Source organism: Malaclemys terrapin, chromosome 2, assembly GCF_027887155.1.
Source record: "Malaclemys terrapin pileata isolate rMalTer1 chromosome 2, rMalTer1.hap1, whole genome shotgun sequence".
In the NCBI taxonomy this organism is placed as follows: domain Eukaryota; kingdom Metazoa; phylum Chordata; order Testudines; family Emydidae; genus Malaclemys; species Malaclemys terrapin.
In genome coordinates, this window is record NC_071506.1 from 241644725 (window position 1) to 241667909 (window position 23185).

Genomic DNA, 23185 nt, shown 5'->3' on the forward strand with positions numbered 1-23185 from the left:
TCCTCTCTGGCTGTAGCCACTGCTTGCATGCTTCCTTCATGCATGCTTCCTTCTTGGGCCACCAACTGGGGTCTGGTGCTGGTGGGGTAGTTCTGGCTCTGGAACCGCTGCCAAAAGGTTTCCGAGCTGACGTCCAAGGCATCCAGAATCGCTGCCTTTACCTGGTTATAGTCCCGTGCATCCTCCGTAGACAGCCCTCTGTACGCTGTTTGGGCTGTCCTGGTTAAGTACAGGGCCAAGAGAGTGGCCCATTAGTCAGGGGCCCAACCTGCAACCAGTGCTACTCTTTCAAAAGCTACCAAAAAGGCTTCGGGGTCGTCATTGGGTCCCATCTTGGTCAGCCGCAGTGGTGCGGGGTGATCTGACCGCGTCTCCCAGCTGGGGCTCTGCGGGACGCGGCAGTGCCGTCGCCAGCTGCTGCAGGCATTGCTGCTGTTGTTCCTGGTTCTGAACCCCCAGGTCCCAAATCGGCTGCTGGATGAGCTGCTGCTGGAGCTGGGCCACCTGCTGCCGCTCCTGGCTCTCAGTCAGGAGCTTGATAAGTTTGTTCATATCCAGGGCTCTTTTTGGGGTACGTTCCCCCCCAGACCTCTTCTCACAGGGGTCGAGGGATGGTGCCCACATTTTCCACCACATGTAGAGAGGCTAGCCGGGGCTCGTCTCTCTCCGGGGTGGCAGGGAACCACACTGCCTCACTATCTTTCGGAATAGCTCTTGCGGGGAGTTTTTCCGGCCGCGGGAGTCTTCCTCTATGGCCTTAGTGAAGGTACAAATAAACACAATGAGCCCAGGCCCTAGGTCAGGGCGGAGCACTGGTGAGTCAGGCGCTCAGGCCCTCAGGCAGGGGCTGAGCAACAATGTATATAAACAGTAGGCCCAGGCCCTAGGTTCCAAAGGGCCAAACCCTTCTACCTACTAATTCTGCCTTGACCTTACATCCCAGCGAACCCCACTGAAGTCTCTCACACAGAGACATGTATGGACAGACGGTCACAAATAAGAGAGAGCTGTATTGATTTTTCTTTCATAATCTATTTCACCTTGAAATTGAGATCAATCAGTCTATCTATGGGGTCGCCCCTCTGCCTAACAGTAGTAGAATTTGTGGTTTTGCAGGTCAGTTTCCCCCAGAGGAGAAATCAAAAATGTGGAGTATTTTCACAGTATCTCTTGTTTGTTTACACTATATACATGTGGAACAGAGATGGTCACAAACAGCACGCAGCTATCCTCATTTTCAGGAATCTCAGCCCAAACACCAATGCTTAATTCCCAAGAAGCAATCCTGCACCAAGAGTTGACTATAGTTAGAAAGATTAAGGCAGAGAGGTTTACTGCTTGCAACAGCTCCCCAAAAAAGAAACTGAAATACAGAAATAACAACAATACAGCCTTTCTTCAGAGTGTACACTGCTTGCACGCTCAGAATTTGCAGGGCTATGTTTAACAGCCTCATCTGGTAACTCCCAGAATAACAGTATATTCATACAGGACTGATGATTATCAGTTCTCTGCATGCCGGTGCTAGCCCATTGGGGGCCCTAAGCAGGAATATTTGGGGGGCCCCCAACACGCACAACACATACTAATAATTAATAGGGGGCCCCCTGGAGCTGCTTGGGGCTCTAAATGCTTAAGTCTGCTTATGCCTAGCGTCAGCTCTGGTTCTCTGACCCAGCCAAACCCCCAGGGACACTGTAATCACTAAAGAAAGTTTTAGAAAAGAAACAAAGCTAAACTATTGTGTGTGGTCCCAGGAAGCTGGGATTGTAGAGTCCTCCTCTCCTTCCTCTCTGCCTGCCCCCTTTATCGAATGATGGAAGTTTTGTTATATTAGGGCCTTCAGGGCCTCGGACACTGCACAGGATTTTGACCCTCTATTATAAAACATAGGAAGCTTTTTTTGTGGATTAAAATTGAACTACAGGCAGTAGGTTTATGTTATGACTCAGTTTCCTTAGAATTGAAGAAGATGGTTAAAAATAAAGTTCTCACTATTATTGGCTACATTACATGTGTTGATTATAAACAACTGAGCAACTTTAAATGACTTTTTGTTTCCAAATAATTTTAGTTCACTCAGCGCATAAAGAAGTAGGTGGAGCAAGTCTTTACAGTAACATTGACTTTTTTGGTGTTCAGTTAGGCCCCTTTGGCAGTGTTGAATAGTACTCTGATGCTGTAAGAATGCAGACATACAAGCATGACCATAGAATCACTAAGCCTGATAGAGTATCTGCATAAAGCCTCTGAATAGCATACTTGCCATCCAAAGGCAGAGGTGCTGTTTCTTCTGTGATCAGGACTCATATTTTATCAGTCACCATTTTAAAGGGATACTGTGAACCTGGAATTAAAGAAACTGACTAATAGTTAAATAACGCCACTTTGTCATAGAGCACTTTTGAAACAGCATGTGAAAAAAAATTGTAATGCCTTCTTCTTTTAAGGGTTTTTCTGCTGCCCTCCTGGTGAGTGCCTCCCTTCCTCTTTTTCAAAAGAGAAATTTGGGGCGGAGAGCAGCCAACCAAACATGTTCAAGCCTGGTCCAGTGGTTAGGGTCCTAGCCTAGAATTTGGGAGACCAGGGTTTAAGTCCCTATGTTGGCAAGTCACTTAGCTTCTCTGTACCTAAGTCCCCCATGTGTAAAATGGGGATAATAGCACATTTCTATCTCACAGGGGTGTTGTGAGGATAAATACATTAATGATTGTGAGGTGCTCAGATACGATGGTGATGAGCACCATATAAGTAGCTCAGACAGAAATGTGCATGCTATGATATGAACCATAATGCCAAAAGTTAATGAAATTTTGCCATTGACTTACCAGGAACAAGGACTGGGCCCAGCCTATGGTAGGATGCGAGGTGGACAGGGCAAAATATGGCCCAAAGTAATGAAGCACACTGCATGTCACCATTAAAATACAAGTGAAACAAACTACTTGTTTTGTGATGTGGCATTTATGTATATACTGTGTTTCAGAAGTGGAGATTGCATTACAACCATAGCTCTGTGAGCAGTAGCTGCATCAGGAATTCCTTATACTGATTTTTTTTTCTTTTTAAAATAAAATCTTACTTTTTTTTTGTCTTTGTTTTGGCCAGGAACCAATGGAAAAGGATAATTTAATGAAAAATCACTAATGGATGAATGAGTTTAATAATGGTAGTGCTGACTATATAAGATACTCTATAGTATAGTGCTGCCATATGTCAATGTGTGTCTGTGTGAGTATTCCTGCCTGTGTAGTCTGAGTAACAGAAGTGAACACTAGAACAAATGCGTCTAGTTTAAATTCTAATAGACCTTTGAAAACTATATCAGTTTTCATTATTATCATTGCTGTAAAAACTCACCAACCTTTAATAAGCATCTTAATTTTATCTGCAGGTGTTTATTAATTCACAGTAAGCCAGGACAGCTGCTACAAATTAAAATATTTTTTTCACACCATCCATCTAATTTACTTTCATGTCTTTTGAGATTCAGTCTCCACAGCTGGAGAAAAAGTATAAGTTGAAATTTCACCTCTACTCATGTAATAGTTTGCTATTTAGTGCTGAAACTATATTCTGCTGCCTTTCTTGTCTGAAGGGTGCTAATCCCCTTTAAGAAATTCTTTTCTGATCAGGAGTCTTTTATTACAGTCAGTTTTTGGTTTTGTTTTACTTAGCCTGTTTCAGATACAAAACTGTGAAGGAAACTTTGTGCAGTAGGTGCCACTGAAGATCACCGAACCCAAGCCATTTGGTGCTGACAATTGTGTTTCCCAGCCATGTAATGTTTTCTTTCAGAACAAATTCCTTTTCCCCAGGATTTAGCCCTTTTCGGTTTTGTAAACCTGTTTTCTTTCTACTTGATGTATCCTTTCAAATTTGGGAGTTTGACCTTTTTCAGTAGTGTGAATATCCTATCTCTTAGGTCTCAAACGTCACCGCTAGAGCAACTCGCAGATTCCCACCTTATCCCAATATTACAAATGACAGGTGACTTTTCCCAAATTTTTTCATAGTATGTCCTATGGTTCATTTATTCCTAACGCTACCCAGCTCCAGAATTTCCAAAAATGCCATGACAACATTTTAATCAAATTGATGTGCTCTGTTTTATGATGTAATGTGCAATTATGGAACTAGGGAACTACTGTGTATCAGTTGTCCCTTCCTGTAATTTTTAAGTTGGGTATTTATCTTGTAAGTTCTTTTGGAAAGATACCTTTTCTGCTTAGCTGTCTGAAGCTCCTAGCACAGAGTTGGCAAGATATGAATCATAATATTTTAATAATAAAGCTAGAGAATGAGCTTGGATGTTCATTTGCCAGGCACCTGTCTTATGCTGAGATCACCGATTTATAATATTTCCATTCGGTTTCACTAACTTGCCTCTGTCTTGGTTTAGAAAGACTGCAGGTAGGTAACAGTTAATTTCCTTCATGCTATCATTAGTGTGTGCAAAGACTTTCAGCTGATACAGCTATGAGTAGGCTGTTATGTATTTGGTTAAGGAGAGTTTATTCCATGAGAAACTGACCTAATGGCACTAAATCTTCCCCGTCTAAAAGTTTCCCATCACAGCAATCTGATTAGAAATATTTTAAATTGGTGAGGCCAGAATTGGATTTAAATTAATGCCTCAAACTTGAAAAGCCATTATATATCCCTTTTCAGAGTAGCAGCCGTGTTAGTCTGTATCAGCAAAAAGAACAGGAGTACTTGTGGCACCTTAGAGACTAACAAATTTATTTGAGCATAAGCTTTCATGGGCTACAGCCCACTTCATCGAATACATAGAATGGAACATACAGTAAGAAGATATTTATACATACAGAGAACATGAAAAGGTGGAAGTACCCATACCAACTGTAAGAGGCTAATTAATTAAGACTCATAGACTCATAGACATTAAGGTCAGAAGGGACCATTATGATCATCTGGTCTGACCCCCTGCATGCTGCAGGCCGCAAGACCCTTCCCTGGACTCTACCGTTGAAGTCCCCAATCCTGTGTTTTAGTGACTTCAATCGGCTGGGACCCTCCTGCTAGTGATCCCTGCCCCATGCTGCGGAGGAAGGCGAAAAACCTCCAGAGGCTCAGCCAATCTACCCTGGAGGAAAATTCCTTCCCGACCCCAAATATGGCGATCAGTAATACCCCGAGCATATAGGCAAGAGTCTCTAGCCTGACCCTTGTTGGCCATTATGCTGTTCATGTACCATTGCTTGGTTTTCCTTGGCTACTATGTTTTATCATTAAACCATTCCCTCCATAAACTTATCCAACTTAATCTTAAAACCAGACAGGTCTGTCGCCCCCACCGTTTCCCTCGGAAGGCCGTTCCAATATTTCACCCCTCTGATGGTCAGAAACCTTCGTCTAATTTCAAGCCTAAACTTCCCCCCGGCCAGTTTGTATCCATTCGTTCTCGTGTCCACATTAGTACTAAACTGGAATAATTCCTCTCCCTCCCTTGTATTAACCCCTCTGATATATTTAAAGATAGCAATCATATCCCCCCTCAGCCTTCGCTTTGTCAGACTAAACAACCCAAGCTCCTCTAATCTCTTTTCATACGACAGGTTTTCCATTCCTCTGATCATCTTAGTCGCCCTTCTCTGCACCCGTTCCAGTTTGAGTTCATCTTTTTTAAACATTGGAGACCAGAACTGCACACAGTACTCCAAATGAGGTCTCACCAGCGCCTTATACAACGGAAGCAGGACCTCCCTATCTCTACTAGATATACCTCGCCTAATACATCCCAAGACCGCATTGGCTTTTTTCACCGCCACGTCACATTGCCGACTCATAGTCATCCTGCGGTCCACAAGGACCCCTAGGTCCTTCTCCTCTTCCGTTACTTCTAACCAATGCGTCCCCATCTTGTAACTAAAATTGTTATTATTCGTCCCCAAGTGCATCACCTTACACTTTTTACTATTAAATTTCATCCTATTTCTGATACTCCAATTCACAAGCTCATTCAAGTCTCCCTGCAGAGTATCCCTATCCTCCTCCGACTTTGCAACTCCTCCCACCTTCGTATCATCCGCAAACTTTATCAGCCCACTCTTGCAATCGGTCCCGAGGTCAGTTATAAATAGATTAAATAAGATGGGTCCCAAAACTGAACCTTGAGGCACTCCACTAGTAACCTCCCTCCAACCCGACAATTCACCCTTTAATACGACCCGCTGCATTCTCCCCATTAACCAATTCCCTATCCACCTCTGGATTTTCATATCGATCCCCATGTTTTTCATTTTAACCAATAGTTCCTCATGGGGTACTGTATCAAACGCTTTACTGAAATCCAGGTATATTAGGTCCACCGCATTTCCCTTATCTAATAAGTCCGTTACTTTCTCAAAGAAGGAGATCAGATTCGTTTGGCACGATCTGCCCTTCGTAAAACCATGCTGTAATTTATCGCATTTGCCATTAACTTCAAGGTCCTCAACTAGTTTCTCTTTCAGAATCTTCTCCAGCACCTTGCACACTACTGATGTTAAACTAACAGGCCTATAGTTACCCGGGTCACTTTTTTTCCCTTTCTTGAAAATAGGAACCACATTGGCTATTCTCCAGTCTAACGGGACTACCCCCGAGTTTACAGATTCATTAAATATAGTCGCTAATGGGCCTGCTATTTCCCGCGCCAATTCCTTCAATATTCTCGGATGAAGATCGTCCGGTCCACCCGACTTAGTCCCATTAAGGCGTTCTAGTTTTGTTTCTACCTCGGATGCGGTAATCCCCCATCCCGTATGCCCCTCTGTAACGGTGCTAGTATCCCTAATACCTTCATTGGCCTCATTAAACACCGATGCAAACTATTCATTGAGATATTGCGCCATGCCTAGATTATCTTTAATCTCCTCTCCGGCTATAGTCTTCAGCGGTCCCACTTCTTCTTTCTTTGCTTTCTTCCTATTTATATGGCTGTAAAACCTCTTACTATTACTTTTAATTCCCCTCGCTAAGTCCAACTCTTCCCGGCCTTTGGCCTTTCTCACTCTATCTCTACATTCTCTGACTTCACTAAGGTAAGTTTCCTTACTGATCCCTCCCCTCTTCCACTCTTTGTACGCTTTCTGTTTTTTCCTAATCGCCCCTTTCAGCCGGTCGCTCATCCAGCTCGGTCTAAGTCTCTTGCTTAGTAATCTTTTTCCCTTTTTGGGGATACAGGCCTCTGACAGCTCTTGCATCTTTAACTTAAAGTAATCCCAGGCTTCTTCTGCCTTTAGGTCCCTTAATACGTTTGCCCAATCCACTTCCCTTACCAGTCCCCTTAATTTGTTAAAATTGGCCTTTTTAAAATTATAAACCCTAGTCTTTGACTTAATTCTGGTACTCTTTCCATTTAGTTTAAAGCGAATTAGCTCATGATCACTGGAGCCCAAGTTGTCCCCCACTACCACTTCCTCAACAAGGTCCTCACTACTTACCATAATCAAATCTAAAATGGCCTCCCCCCTCGTCGGCTCAGCTACCACTTGATAAAGGAATTGATCCGCAAGCACATCTAGGAACATCTGAGCCCTATTATTGCTACTAGCGTTTGTTCCCCAATCTATATCCGGGAAGTTAAAGTCCCCCATAATTACACAGTTTCTATTAGTATTTACCTCCCTTAATACATTAAACAATTCCTTATCCATATCCTGGGTCGATCCCGGCGGTCTATAGCACACCTCAAGCACTATCCCCGGAGAGGCTCTAGTAGTACTTTTACCCAGCTTGAGTATCGCCCAGACGGACTCTGTGTTATCTATTCCATCCACTATTATTTCTTTACAGCTTATTTCACTATTGACATACAATGCCACCCCCCCACCTTTACCTTTATCCCGGTCTTTCCTAAACAGCGCATACCCCTCCATACCTGCGTTCCAGTCGTGACCGCCATTCCACCACGTTTCAGTTATTCCTACGATATCCGGTTTCAATTCTCGGACCAAGAGCTCCAATTCCTCCATTTTATTACCTAGGCTTCTCGCATTGGTGTACAAACAGCCTAATGTATGTCGTTTAGCCTGTCTCCCATTACTAGCACTGTATGTTGCGGGCCTCTTTGTGTTCGTCCCCCCTGTCCCTCCTATGTCCAATCTCATCTCCCCGGCTATGTCTCCTCTTATTACACTCAGCTTTTCAATACCGGAAACTGGCGTGGAGATTAACTGTGCATCTCCCAACCAACTCCCCAAACTTCCTAGTTTAAAGCTCTTTTGATAAGATGAGCCAGCCTCCCTCCCAGAAGTCTATTTCCTTCCCTACTCAGGTGAAGCCCATCCCGCGAGAACAGGTGTCTGTCCCCGAAAGCCTCCCAGTGGCCATACATCCCAAAGCCCTCCTTATAGCACCACTCCCTTAGCCAACTATTTATCCTCACAATCCTATCAGCCCTTTGCTGCCCTTCCCTCGGAACAGGCAGAATCCCACTAAAGATAACCTGAGCCTCTATCTCCTTGAGAGTCTTCCCCAGCCTGGCATAATCTCCCTTGATTCTCTCTAACGAGAACCTAGCCGTGTCATTCGTTCCTACATGAAGGATTATCAAGGGGTTCTTACCTGCTCCTTTTAGGATCCTTTTCAACCGCAGGTCCACATCGCGTATCTTTGCACCCGGTAGACAACACACCCTTCTGTTCTCCGGGTCCGCCCTGGTCACAGGCCTGTCCAATCTCCTCAGTAAAGAGTCTCCAATTACATACACCTGCCGTCGCCTGGCAACAGTGTGATCTAGTAATCTAGTCTCCGATCCCTCTAGTCCTGACCTGTGTCTGCTCCTACCTTCCCTTATGCTCCCCCTTATGCCTTCCTGTATCCTCTGGTGGCCCATAATTGGTGCTGTCTCCATCAACTCCTCCCCCCTCTCTCTCGGACTAGCAGCTCTTCTCTTCTTCCTCACCCTCCCACCTTCAGTCACCACCTGCTGCCCCTCTACCTCGTTATCCAAACACTCAAACCTATTCCTGAGTTCTATTCCCCCCTCACTGGCCCTCCTTTTCCTTGGCCTACTTCTCACAGTCACATGCTTCCACTTCCCTGGATCTCCTCCTTCCATTCCCCTCTCACTGTCATCTACTACTGCCTCCTCCTGCACCCTAGAGCCTTCCCCTTCTGCCCTGCCTTGCCCATCCTCCATCAGCTGCTCAAACCCCCGCCTAAACTCCACCAGGGTCTCTACCTGCATCTCCAGCCCCTTAATCTTTTCCTCCAGTAACACTATAAGGCGACACTTCATACACACATACCTGTGTTCCGGGTCTCCTGCTAGGACTATATACATACCACAGCTTCCACATGCGGCCATCTGCATTCTGTCTGCTGCTGCTGCTTGGCTCATGGCTGCTGCAGTCTCTGCCCACAGCACCTGGGGTAACAGAGCACACACCACACCCCGCCCTCCTGCCTCCCCCTTTACCTCCCCCTGCAAACTCCCTCTCAAACTCCCCTGTTAGCCGCCCTGTTGGCTGCCGCTGCTCGCAGAGAAGCTATTATCAGCAGGGGAGAAAAACTTTTGAAGTGATAATCAAGATGGCCCATTTCAGACAGTTGACACGAAGGTGTGAGGATACTTTAACATGGGGAAATAGATTCAATTAGTGTAATGACCGAGTCATTCCCAGTCTCTGTTCAAACCTAAGTTAATGGTATCTAGTTTGCATATTAATTCAAGTTAAGCAGCTTCTCGTTCAGCAGGATTTAAAAAAAAATCTCAGGACAAAGTCCATATTAATAACTGATACTTAGACGAAAAAATGTAGTTACCATTAACTGATGAGCTTTCAGGGCTTTATCTTGGCATTGAAAAAGCAGTCATGAACCCACAATAAATTAACCATCATTCTCTACCTCTGAAATTGTGATTTGATTGGCTTTGCCCAGTGGGATTTTGTACAAGTTAAAGGAGTAGATATTTCATGTTCAAGACACATTTATTGTTCCAGTTGGAGTAGCTGGTGTAGCAACAGAAACACAGTTAAAGACTAAATCATGTATGGTACCTGGCAAGAACTGTCCCTAAGCCTGAGCTTGGCCTTTTGTTGACATAAAGGACATGTTACACTGCAGCTGGGTGCCTGCTTCCCAGCATGGGTGGACAGACACATGCTAGCTCCACTCAAGCTAGTGCACTAAAAATAGCAGTATGGCCACAACAGCATAGGCAGCAGCTCAGGCTAGCAGCCTGGGTACCTACCCAGAGGGTCATGTGTGACTGTACTCGGATGAGTGGCTTGAGCCCATTGCCCATACTGCCATGGCCACACTGTTATTTTTAGCATACTAGTTCAAGCAGAGCTAGGGCATGTCTGTCTACTTGCACACTCCCAGCTGCAGAATACATTTACCCAGAGACTTTTTAAAAATATATCATCAAAGATCACTGAGAACACTATCACTTTAATCCCATTTTTACACAACCAGGTGTGAATCAAATGTGCAATGTGTAATTTTGAATCTTGTCTGCTAGATCCATTATTTTAGAAATAAATTATGATTGTGGAGAGCCGTGGGACTGTAAAGAGTGGGGAACACCTCCAGTGCTGGAGTGCTATGGGGGAGGGCCTTACAGCTGTTCAAGGTATGCTTGGGGAACATGCTGTACAGTGGATCTTACTACTGCACACCTTTAAAAAGATCTAGCCAGTGCTTTCACAGCACAAGTGCTTGACAGTTTCTTGATGGATGGAAGTCTGCGAAACAGGGCCATGACTAAACTCATCACATACCGCTTGGGGCAGGGTTGCTTCACACAGTACTGGTCTCCTTACACTTCTGCTTAGCACTTTGCAGACAAATTTTGACTGTCTCCTGTGTGGGTAAATTGGAAGGAAGGAACTCTGTGTTCTCTCCCTGCTCTAAGCTATTCACCTTAATTTAAGTAATATCTTTAAAACTTTAAATCGCAGATGTGCAAGAACTACAAAGAGGCATAACAGCTTTAGAGGGCACAAATCAAAAAAGGATATAAAATACATATATGAGCAAGAAAAGAATATAAAAAAGCTAAATTAGTGTTCGCAGGAAGAGTTGGATTAAATCGTATGTGTCATATCAGTAGCTCTGTTTGATGCATTTGAGTGACACAAAAATGCAGACGCCTACAGTTTAGATGCACATTCAGACTTGAAACTGCTGGCTCATAATAGGTAAATGTAATTTGAATCAGTGTTTGTAGAGAGGTGGGGGAATGACACTCATGTAGTTAATCACATTGTTGGGGAAAACTTTTAGTGCAAACTAGGGGTAAAGCTTCTGCAGAGACCATGCATTATTTTACCCTTTCCCATTTTCCCAAGTCAATTGTGTATGCACTTCCAGAACTTGGTTCAAAAATTGGGGCAGTTTTCAAAATGCCATAGTTTTGTCGTGCTCACTGAGTTGAAATAATCACTCCAAAAGCCCTGGTGAAATAAACCTACAAATCTTCTGGAGAAGCAGATGTCCACAGATAAGAAAACGGTGACGTTTGTGATTAGGGAATAAGTGAAGGACGTTCAACCTATCAAGGCTCGTCCATTTAAAAAAAATAAGAATGTTAAAAGATGAATGTTAAAGTAACTCCGCTTCAGGAACAGATGAGAACTACTTAGGTTAGAGAGTACTCTGAGAGCAAATAAATTCTGCACTCATCTTGCTCATAATTTTTGTCAGGCATACTCTTCGCTCACCTTTAAAATACAGTCCTTTTTTTCTTTCTCACTTCACTCACCCCATAGGCTTATAGGGCTTGATCCCATACCCTTTAAAGTCAATGTTAAAGCTCCCTTTGACTTCAGTGGTGCAGTCTCAAGCACATAGCCACCTTCATTCAACTTTGAGGGTATCTAGAATTTTGAAGTATGATACATGAGTGAAAAACACCAACCAACTGTTGTTAGCACCCACGACAAATTCTCCCCTTGCCCACTCCTAAAGGCAACCTGAAAAAGAGATGTTTTTTCCATTTAAAATCTCTCTTCTGCTCTTTACTGTATTTTTACTTACTGATTGAATCTAAATGGGAGAATATCATTAGTTTATTTATACATTGTACTTCTGTTCACTTTCCTTTTTAGCAATGCTTCCTTTTTAAGTCACCACTCAAAGGGAACATGTATTTCCATTACTTCCATCTCCACATTTCTCATGATTAATGCATTATTAACCTTTACAATTCTGGCCTTATCCAGGTGGCCAGCCTCTGTGTTCAAAGCATTCATCTGAAAGTTCACCATCTCTGGATAATGGAAATAGTGGTGGCAGAAGCTTTGCAAACCTTTCATAATGAAACTCAAACCAAGGAAAGCTCACATGATTTCTGATTTTGTTACTAACCAATAGGATTGCCTCTCTGTTTCCATGGGTTGTCTGTACCTACAAGTATCATGCTCCATCTTGATGTCAGCAGTCTTCTGGGGAGCCAATGGCTTCCAGACTCATTTCTAGCAGTTTGGGGTCTCTTCTATGCTAGCCTATGTAGGTTTTTATACGGTGCACATCACCAGAGTATCTCAGCACTTCTCTGTTTTGTGCTCCTGGAATATCACTGAACATCTAGCTATCTCATTCCTCCGCTATCTTCCATTTTGGGGGTAGATGCCCCACCAGAACACAGAGAGCATCTTCAGGAAAGTGTGCTGGCTTCCCAATTCAGGCAGAATTCCTGTGGGCTTCTGTGAGAGTTGCTTGCGCACACATCTAGGGCCTGGATTTTGGTCCTTATTTTTCCAATTAATTTATTTCATTTTAAATATGAACTGGGGGTAAAATTAAGACCTGAAAATCTGCAGCAACTTTTTCAGAAACAAGCCACTGCACTTTCACCTAGCAAGTGGTTGCAGGTCAACTCCAGAAGTTCACACTTGTGAGAATCTCTAGCTCTTCCAACACTTTGGGCCTCGTTCTGTTTTCTCACAGGTTTAATATTGATGTAATTCCAATGATCTCAGTGAGATAACTCCTGATTTATACCACTATAAGTGGGATTGGAATCAGGCCCAATGCTATTTCACTTAAAGAAGGGTACATATTGGTAAAGTATTTTGTGTTGGCGTTAAAGACCAAACTGAGAAAGTCAAGATGTCAGGCCGGTGTCTCTCAAATGGTAGTTTGGCTGTCACCAGTGCTTACATTTGTAATGAAAGAGGTACTGAGGCTTAAGCAATTAAGAGCCAGGGCTCAAGCAATTTTTTTACTTTAATAATTGACACAGCAAGCCCAGAGGTGCCAGGATTAAACCCTGGCACAAATTAAGGACTGGCTGTCACCCAGCATATACCTACCCCATGTCGAAGTCAGCTTTCTTTATCTATGAGGAGGAGACTGTATGTTCCTTAGAACACCTGCGTAACTTGTGATCAAGCGTAATAAGTTGTATATGAAGTAAGTCCTTTCCATGCTGTGTCTTGTACTCACCCACACAGAGATATTATTAAAGGGAGAGGAGAGGGAGAAGTACCAAAAATATTACGTTTAAAATGAGAACTCAGAATTGCACAACAGCTGAGGCAAGTCACTTGTGACTGGAAGTGGGTAACTGTCCAGAGCATGCAAAGCTTTCAGCTGTGGCCTGATTTCAGAATGTAGTTCTTACACTGCTTTGCAGTTCTATTACTGATCAGAGGCTGCAAGAATCTTCCTCCTTAAAATATGTATATTTTCCCTCATACCGTGCTTGAGTTTCTCTTTTCACATCTGCAGTATAAATGCCTTTGTGGAATCCATAGAAGAGGGAGAAGGACATGGGGTGGAGAGAAAGGCCTGGAGAGGGTCCCTTCTGTGCATGGGTCTCTGAGGGACATTCAGGTTCAAGTGCTTTTCAGTCATTTCAGATGGCTTTTGATTTAGTTCTAGGTCTGATTTGTGTTCAAATTCTAAAATGAAAATATTTCCTTCTTAACAAACTACTAATAATCTGACAAAAATGAGCATTTTCCAGCTACTCACATTTTTAGGCATGCAGCAATTCTCCAAAAAGGGCCAAATTTTTGGAGTTTAATGTACACACCCTACACGAGGAGCTGCAGGCGGCCGTGCAAATGTAAACAAACTGTCTGGCGACCCGCAGATAGCTTGCCCTGATGGGCCACGTGTGGGCTGCAGATTGCCCACCACTGCCCTACACACACCCACATCATATATCATTTGGATGCTTATTTTATGTACCTTTAGATGAGGTATGATGTGAAGCTGTCAAGTGGTGCTGTAAGCATGTTGGTGAGGTGAAACAAAGGAACCCAAAATGAGAAAGTGTCATTTTTTGCACAGTCCCAGAAACACTGGAACATGACTACGACTACAGTTTATGTTAATTTCAGCACCGTAATGTGGTGCTTATTAGTCAAAGTTACCAAATGACAATGTAGTAAAGGGTTTTTATTGGTTTTGCATGGGCAAGAATATTTTTTTCAGAAATTATTAAGCTGTTTAGCATACAGCAAAAATGACAAATATCAACATTTTGCAACATACTAACATCAAATGTTTTCACACTGCATTTCTTTAAATGTCAAAATATCTCATACAGTTGTCAACCTTCCAGGATTGTCGTGGAGCCCCCAGGAATGTGGCGAAACCTGCAGGAATACGTCCCACCAAACTTGGCAACCTTACTCACAAATGATTATAATAGTTTTCAATATTTTCAATTTAAATTTGCTGACCAGATCAGTCTCACACTGAAGGTTCTACATCAGTAGTAGTAGATTGCATGCCCACAGTTCGTACTGTGTGGTAGGTAGATATAAATGTATGTGAATTCCTAATGCATCTCCTTTTGTAAGCTTTTGTATGTACAATATTGCCTTTATTTTGCCTGGCAAAAGTTTTTAATTTGTAACTGCTCAGGCATTACATGAAATATTCTAGAAACTAGCCTTTTAATTCAGTGACATTTATATACAGGTCGGTATTAGTGTTAGAGATGACAATACACAGCTTCGTATTATGAATATGCAAAAGCTTTCAGAGAAAGAAGTGGCCTGACAAGAAGTCGTGAAGACAAAGTCCACAAACAAGTCCTTGCCTCTGCAATGAAGAGGGATGATGAGTATGTTACAGCTCTTACCAGTCATATCATCAACCATATGACAAACAATTTGACCCTGAATCACATCCAGAGGTGCTTATCAACATATCTACTGTATAGCATGTAACATCAGATGTACAAGAGTATCTACTGAAAATAGCAGATGCTGGTGAAGAACAAGTGCAGAGATTTGTGAGAAGTGTGCTTGATTCTAATGGGACAGGTAGCTTTTTCAGGCATGTCAAGAAATCTGGCATCAAAACATTTGCCAAGAAGACCAAATTTAAAGAGGGATAATCACAACAGCTATCAGTCCAAAAATTGTTTTCTGCACAGCCCTGTCCTTAGCAAAGATACAGAAATGATGTTCTCCACAGAGAACTGTGTACATTCAAGGCAATGAAGACTGTGGCTACCCACGCACTCTTGACAGAGATAATGATGAACAAGATGACAATAATGATGTTGACTAGAAATGTCACCAGCATTATTACATTTCAATGATACCTGTACAAAGTTATTAGATTTTGTTTTACCCTTTAGATTGTTGTTGTGATGCTTTGGGGTCACAAAGAAATCCAACTTTCTGTCTTTAAATAATACATAGAGTCATTAAACTAACAGAAATGAATGGAAATATTTCAAAGTGGTCATGTTAATGTGTTGATGGTGTCATTGTTTATCCCTGTTTCTATGGTAATAGCACCACTTGACAGCGCAACATCATAGCTCACCTTAAAGTAGATATAATAAGCTTTCAAATGGTGTGTGTGTGTGTAGAGAGGGTATATTAAGTCAACAAGTAAGTGATGTCTGCCACTCGCCTATTTGTAAGATGAAAAGAAACACCCACCGTTTAAATATATCTCTGAATTACAGTTTCTGTAGCTGGGCAGATTTCCCAGGAGATTCAGGATCCCTTGGCAAATGTTTCTTGATCTTTCCTTTCTTTCTTTGCAGTCATCTTATCTCCCTCAAACACACATACAGGCTCCTAAATGGCTAAACCTACCTCCACAACCCTACTGGGAGAACTAAGTTCCCAAATACCCAGTCCTACCCTCATGGATCTCCTCTTTTGGGCTGTATCCCTTTCATTTACATATCTCTCTCTCCACTATGTCATGTCACCCTATTTCCTCTGGACTTCTTCTTTTTAATTCCTCTTCTGTCATCCAGTCATCCACTATCAGTTCTGAACTTGCTGCTCTTCTTCCCAACACTTCCTCATGCCTCGTCATCAGCCCTGATCCACCCTATATGCCTGAGAACGCAAAGATCACCTGAGACTGGAGATGTACAGTCTTTTATGCTCACCGTGCTCTTATGATTTTAGGGAGCATTTGTATGACTTAACTTTTCAAAGATTACATTCCACAGCTAGATTTTGGCCCCAAGAAATGTGTGTAGATTTGCAGTATACTCAGTCAATAATTAGGAAACAATCTCCATAGATTTTTGTAGAGATAAAGAAGATTGTGATAGGTGCTCAGCTACTGAGTAGTCACCATGCTGTACTAACAATGACAGAATCCAGATATCAGCCTTTGGAAGTTAATTCTCTTGCATCTCATGTATCTGGCTCCTGGCCCAGTTTTGTAGGCAGTTGTGTTGGCGGTTCTAGAGCTACCCCTGTGGCTCTGTAATGTGTTTGGATTAGAAATGGAATGCCTTGACTACTTTTTTCTCCTTGATCCTATTTTTCTTATACATCTTTTTATATCTGTTTTATTCAAAGGTTAACACCTCAAAGTCAGAAATGGAGAAGTGATTTCCAGTCAGATAAACTAGTTTAAATGCATTGGCTCCTAATGCGTGGTACTCAAGATCAGTCATTGCCAAGGAGCATATAAAAATCTCCTTTGCTTTCTCTATGCAGGTGGTTTTATTGTTACAGGGAAAACAAGTATTTTCCTCAAGTCTATAAAGCAGTATAGTCTAAAGTCTAAAAGCAATCCAGCCTGTATACACTTAGACCACATTTATCTCTGGGGTGCAACTCCATGATTTTGTATGCACTCCTTGTGACATGTTAATGGAGTTAGACCAGAGATGAATTTGGCCACAGGAGATTTTCTTATGATATGTTTACACTTTAATTTTCACTGAGCAGCAGCTGATATAAAGAGCAGCATGTACACAACAAAGGTCGCAACCTTTAGAGAGCAGGTATCCATCTCAGATGGACAAAGTGTTCAATGAAAGTGAACAAAATGTGTGACTTTGTGAGCTTTGGAAAAGCAAACAAGAGCATAGAGTTGGTGAATGGTGAAATCTTTCTTGCTATTAGACTTCTGTAAGGTGTTTGAGTTAATACAGCATGACATTTTGATTAAAAAAACTAGAACGATACAAAATTAATATGGCACACATCAAATGGATTAAAAACTGGCTGATAGGTCTCAAAATGTAATAGTAAACAGGGAATCATCACTGAGTGTGTTTCTAGTGGGGTCCTGCAGGGACTGGTTCTTTGCCCTACACTATTTAACATTTTTAGCAATGACCTGAGAAAAAACATAAAATCATCACTGATGAAGTTTGCAGATGACACAAAAATTGGGGGAGTGGTAAATAATGAAGAGTACAGGTCACTGATTCAGAGTGATCTAGATCCCTGGGTAAAATGAGCACAAGCAAACAATATGCATCTTAATAAGGTTAAATGTAAATCTATGCATCTAAGAACAAAGAATGTAGTTCTTTCTTATACGATGGGGGACGCTATCCTGGGAAGCAGTGACTGAAAAAGATTTGGGGGTTGTGGTGGACAGAGAGCTGAACATGAGCTCCCAGTGAGATGGTGTGGCCAAAAGAGCGAACATGATCCTGGGATGCACAAACAAGGGAATCTTTAGTAGGAGTAGAGAGGTTATTTTACCTCTAGAACACTGTTTCCAGTTCTGGTGTCCTCAGTTCAAGAAGGATGTTGATAAATTGGAGAGGAATCAGAGAATAGCCACAAGAATGATTAAAGGATTAGAAAACATGCCTTACAGTGATAGACTCAAGGAGCAAAATCTATTTATCTTAACAAAGAGAAGGTAAAAAAGTGACTTGATCACAGTTTATGAGTATCACCATGGGGAACAAACATTTGATAATGGGCTCTTCAATGTAACAGAGAAAGGTATAATACAATCCAATGGATGGAAGTTGAAGCTAGACAAATTCAGACTGGAAATAAGGTGTCAGTTTTTAACAGTGAGGGTAATTACTTATTGGAACAATTTACTGGGGGTCATGGTGATTCTCCGTCACTGACAGTTTTTAAATCAAGACTAGGTGTTTTTAAAAAAAGATCTGCTCAAAGAAATTTGTCAGGGAAGTTCTAGGGCCTGTGTTACACAGTCAGGCTAGATGATCCTACTGGTCCCTTGTGACCTTGGAATCTATGATCAGTTCCTTTCTGCCAGGGAAATATCAGTGTAAATATTTTTGATCTGTACACACACATTACATTTTTGTATTTGTGTTGTTTTCCACTGTTAGTTTATATTATAACTTCTATTTATATTTCTGTGTGTATTTATCTTTCTTTTGGCTTGCTCTGTTAAGAAGGTAAATAGATTTGCCCTGAGAAAAAAGCCATATTGCAAACTCCTATAGCTCATATCCGCTTAATAGGGCATCAGCACATTCTGTACTTCAAGGCTAAATCCTGAGATTCTTATTTAATTTTCACTCAGTCCTTGACTTCACTGGGACCTCGCTCCACTAAGACTGAGTCAAAACTGAGTGTCTCCTATTCCTCTCCACATCCACATACTGAGGAGAGCCTGCTCCCACAGTAAAGAGGAGTCCAACTCCGTGGCATGCTTCCCCTGCACCCAGCAGATGCCACACACGGGACTTTGTGACATTCCAGCTCCAAAGAGTTGGAGAGGGAGTGGGGGAACCAAATCAACCTGCCCATCAAAACAAAACATGGAGAACACTGCGGAAGTTGAGATATCCTGAGGCTGTGCAAATATAAACTTCTGCCTTGTCTGCACTGTAGAACATGGCCCTTCCCCCTGCCTTTTAGATATGTTCTGAATGGGGACCTCCCACAAGCATTGCTCCTGCAGTAACCAGTGTCAGTGGGAACTGGTAGGGTCCAGGGGGGAGGGGGGAATAATGGAGGCCAGAGGTGTCCAGGTGGATAGCCCTTGCCTCCTATGGATCCCTATCTGCACAGAACTCTTAGAGGTTCCATGAGTTCAGAGGATGGAACTCTGCTACAGGTTGCAAACCCAGTCCCTTGCCATCACCCCACAAAAGAGCAAGTAGGAAACTCCGTAAACTGAACCATCCCCCCGAGTTTAACTTGTTTTACACAGACTACCATCACATAAAGGAGACTGTATCTCTGAGTTAAGGACTTCTGGATTCAGTTCATATAAAATAAATAAACCCTGGGGAGTAAGTCAAGTGAAAGATACAAGAAGCAGGGGATGAAATTTGATTTTTCCTGTGGCTGCTGGAGTATACTCCAGACTCAGCAGTACTGGGAGTGCTGACATCCACCTTTAAGAAAAGAATTAAAAAACAATTGCTTGAGCTGAGAGTTCCCATATAAGGTGCACTGGATTTGCACATACAGTCTGTGCTGGCACACCACTACTACAGAGTAAATGGTGCCAAAATGTGAGAGAGCAGGTCTTCATGTGCCTGCAGATTAAATGAATGTACTTCCCCAGTCATGTGTACAGGGAGTATTGAGCTATCAGCCCAAATTCATGAGGCAAATTCATCCCATTGGTGTTGCCCAATGCTGGCACCCTGTTGAAGTCATGACTCTGGGATGGATAAGAGTTTGAAAGATGAATGAATTAATTCTTCTTTGTGGTGGAATATCAGAGTGTGCTGGAAGGTCATGTTGTGTTCTATGGTTACACTCTCAAAAGAATTTAAATTCTTGCTTCAGCTCTTACTAAATCCAAGGGAGCAGCAGCTATGGGAAAAGTCGTTCTTAAAAATCCCAAGAATCATACTTGTTTTGGCATGACACTGCCTAAGGTGATTTGAGAACAAGACTGAATTTGCCAAGTTTTCACATTAACACAAGGTTGAGAATACATTTTAAAACATTGGATCTGCTTTACTTTTGCTTGGATGGAACGTTTTGAATGCGTACATTTCTTTAACTTAAAGGGGCCTGCTCTATAATGCTTTGAGCCAGAGGAAAATCCACAGCGTGATGGAGGAGGTTGAAGCACGTTAGCAGTTTCAAATGGTCACTTAAAAATTACCTGAAGTTGTCAAAATGAACAGAGGCATGAAGGACCTGTTGCCTCCCCTGACTTCTGTGGAATTATGGATGCTCAAACACTTCCGCAAATCAGGCCCATAACTGACAGCAGATTAGTTGTTCATATCTGTTTGGAGTCATGTTTTCTTTTCCTTAGAAGCTGATACGGTGAAATGACATAAAGCAGGAAAGGCTAAAATGAGTAAAGATCCAATGTAAACGGAAGCAATCTTATTAAAAAGAGGCCAAAATTAATCAACAAACAGTGGTGTACATGTGCAAAACAACACGTACCATGACTTATTATTTATTTCAGACCCACTGTCCTAAATGTGCACAATGCTTCACAGTCAACAAAAAGGCAGTTTAAACTTGGAATAGTACAGCTGCAGGGGTAACTGGGTCAGATTCTTCTCTCAATTTCCTTCCCCAAAACAGCTGAGTCTAAGCTGATGTGCAAACATGAGGGAGTAGAATGCACATATAGTACAGGAAAGATGACCTGCACATTTTACAGTCATTCCTTTGCTATTGTTTTTCTGGGTGTCACAGACTTCTTTCAGGACATTTTGTGTGGTCAGTCGTTTTAGAGGAGAGATGTTACGGTTCTTGGGTCTGTCACATATGTGAGGACGTATAAGGCTAGATTGTGTAATTGATCCACAACCCTAAATTAGACAGTGACATGGAGCTGCATTGCCCCAGTGAGAGCTCTAAGAAGTACTGTGCCTTCAGTCTTTCCAGGAATTAACTGGTAGGCAGGGAGAAACATGCCTTTTAAACCATCCTTAGGACTATGCAGACTACTCCCATTTCTGTGCCTGTGGTTTGGGGAGGAGGAAGGATATGGCCAAGTGTCCCTTTATCTCCTAATGCAGATGGGAGTTCTTCTCTGGCAAACTGAAACCATTAAATGGTTGGTATCTCACTGACTGGTAGCACTGTGAGGGAGTTCAGTCAGGGGACAGAAAAGCAATACGTTGGGCAAGTGAAGGGGAAGGAGAACTGGTCATGGGGAAAACTCAATCATGTGCTGCTACTGAAGGCACCAGAATATGCATCGTTTATAAAGTCTCTGTGTTTCAGTTAAAGTGCTACCCTGTGTTGTGTCATGGTAACTGCAACTGTGAGCTTACAACATGCATTGCATTCTGGGAGTTAAGAGTTCTGAAGGGGGAGGCAACCTGGCTGTTAGCTGACAACAGTAAAATCTCATTTCTTGCAATCTGCCTACAGTGTGCTTCTTTGACTACTCCCACTATATCCCTTTTATAGCTGCGCCAAAGTGCTACACTACCTTACAAAGTTACCAGCGGCCTGCTCACCATAGAAAGATCTATAAATTCCTAGTGGACAGGACCCTAAATTATCCGGGATTTACTAATCTGTTTTAAATCTCTTTAGAATTTTAAGCATAAACATAGGTACAGATCACACCCTTATTGTGCTGTGGGGACAGGTAGCTAATATATCACGCAAATGTTTGTTACATCTCTTACTGTACGGTCGCTTTCACATTGCTTTTAGTAAATGGACCATTAGAGGGGGATGATATTTTGCAAATTACAATAACAGAAGAACAAAAACTGTAATTGCACTTTAAAAGGACATGGTATATATCACTAGTTTTCAAAGTGAGTATTTTTTTAGTCACTGTTGTTTCTAACAACCCTTTGAAGGCTTGGATTATTAATTTATTTCCTAAATGTATCTTTATTTATGCAGCAGAAGCTTTCCTCTCTTTCAAGGTAAATTCTGCACTGTTTTACTTCCCATGATTTACAGATTCGTGTAACCCCATTGTCTTCTATTTGAACCCCAGAGCTTAGGGATTCATTTTTAGTAGAATACACAAGGGATTTGATTTCTAAAACATATTGTTAGTAATCAATCTTTTATTTTATTAAAATGCATTTCATGACTCTCTCTAAACAGCACTTTGAATGTGGCCTACATAATTATTGTGGATAACATTGTTTCATCAACCAGTGGTTTGATTTACTCTTATGCTGATAGCTTAAAAAAGGATAGGAAATAAAGTTATTTTACTCATGTTAAAGGATGCAATTATTTCTCAAATGTAACATGTCTGTATGTGTGCCTGATCCATTAACTTAAAGTCTTGTTACCAATCCAAGGAGAAACCTTGAAAAGTGCAGTTACAGACTGGATAAAAACATGAAGGGGTAACAACTGAGCATTCAGCAAAATAACAGGTTTTTGGTTTGTTTTGGAAACTTTCAGTGACAAGTACAAGTTCACTTTAGTTAAAGAAATCTTATTCTATTTCTTTATTCTTTCAGGCCACTTTTTCGTGGAAATTCAGATGTTGATCAGCTAGGAAAAATCTTTGAGTAAGTACTCATTTGCTGCATTATGTCAGTGGCAGTTTAGCTTGAAACACTTTAAAGTTTCTTTGCCATGTTTTTTACGGAGTAAAACAACTTGAACAAAGTATTCCTAGAACATATTTCCTATTGCTGTTGCACTGCAATATAATATTTCCGTGTATTCTCTGTCAAAGAGGGAGGAGGAAAGTGCGTGGAATATAGTTTTATAGAAATAACAATCATCATCAAGAAGATGATCGACTTCTGGGGGATTTTTTCTAATCTTTTAAATGTATGGTTCATGCACCATTCACACATTTTCTTAAAAGTTAGAGCATTCAAGAAAGAATCATCTTACAAAGCCAAATAAAGTTTTAGCTATTCAATATTTTGTTCATTTGTGAATTTCAAAAAAATGTAATCAGAATCTCTCAAAAATGTTCATTATTAAGTGGAAATGTTAATATTGATCAACAACTTCTGTGGAAAGGAATATTTTAGCTTCACTGTATATCCAATGAAGATTATTAAGAAACCATATTTTGGTGATAAAGGAGGCTATGAAAACATAAAAGGTATTGAGATTAAATGGATGCTATCTTAGAG

The 23185-nt window shown here is 41.8% G+C and overlaps 1 protein-coding gene across 1 annotated transcript in view; it reads left to right on the plus strand.

Annotated features, from left to right (window-relative positions):
- Positions 1–23185, plus strand: part of CDK6 (cyclin dependent kinase 6) — a 190317-nt gene that overhangs the window by 153628 nt on the left and 13504 nt on the right. The window contains exon 6 of the mRNA XM_054020458.1: positions 22553–22603. Within this exon, the coding sequence (XP_053876433.1) occupies positions 22553–22603 (51 nt within the window). The remainder of the gene's footprint in view (positions 1–22552; positions 22604–23185) is intronic.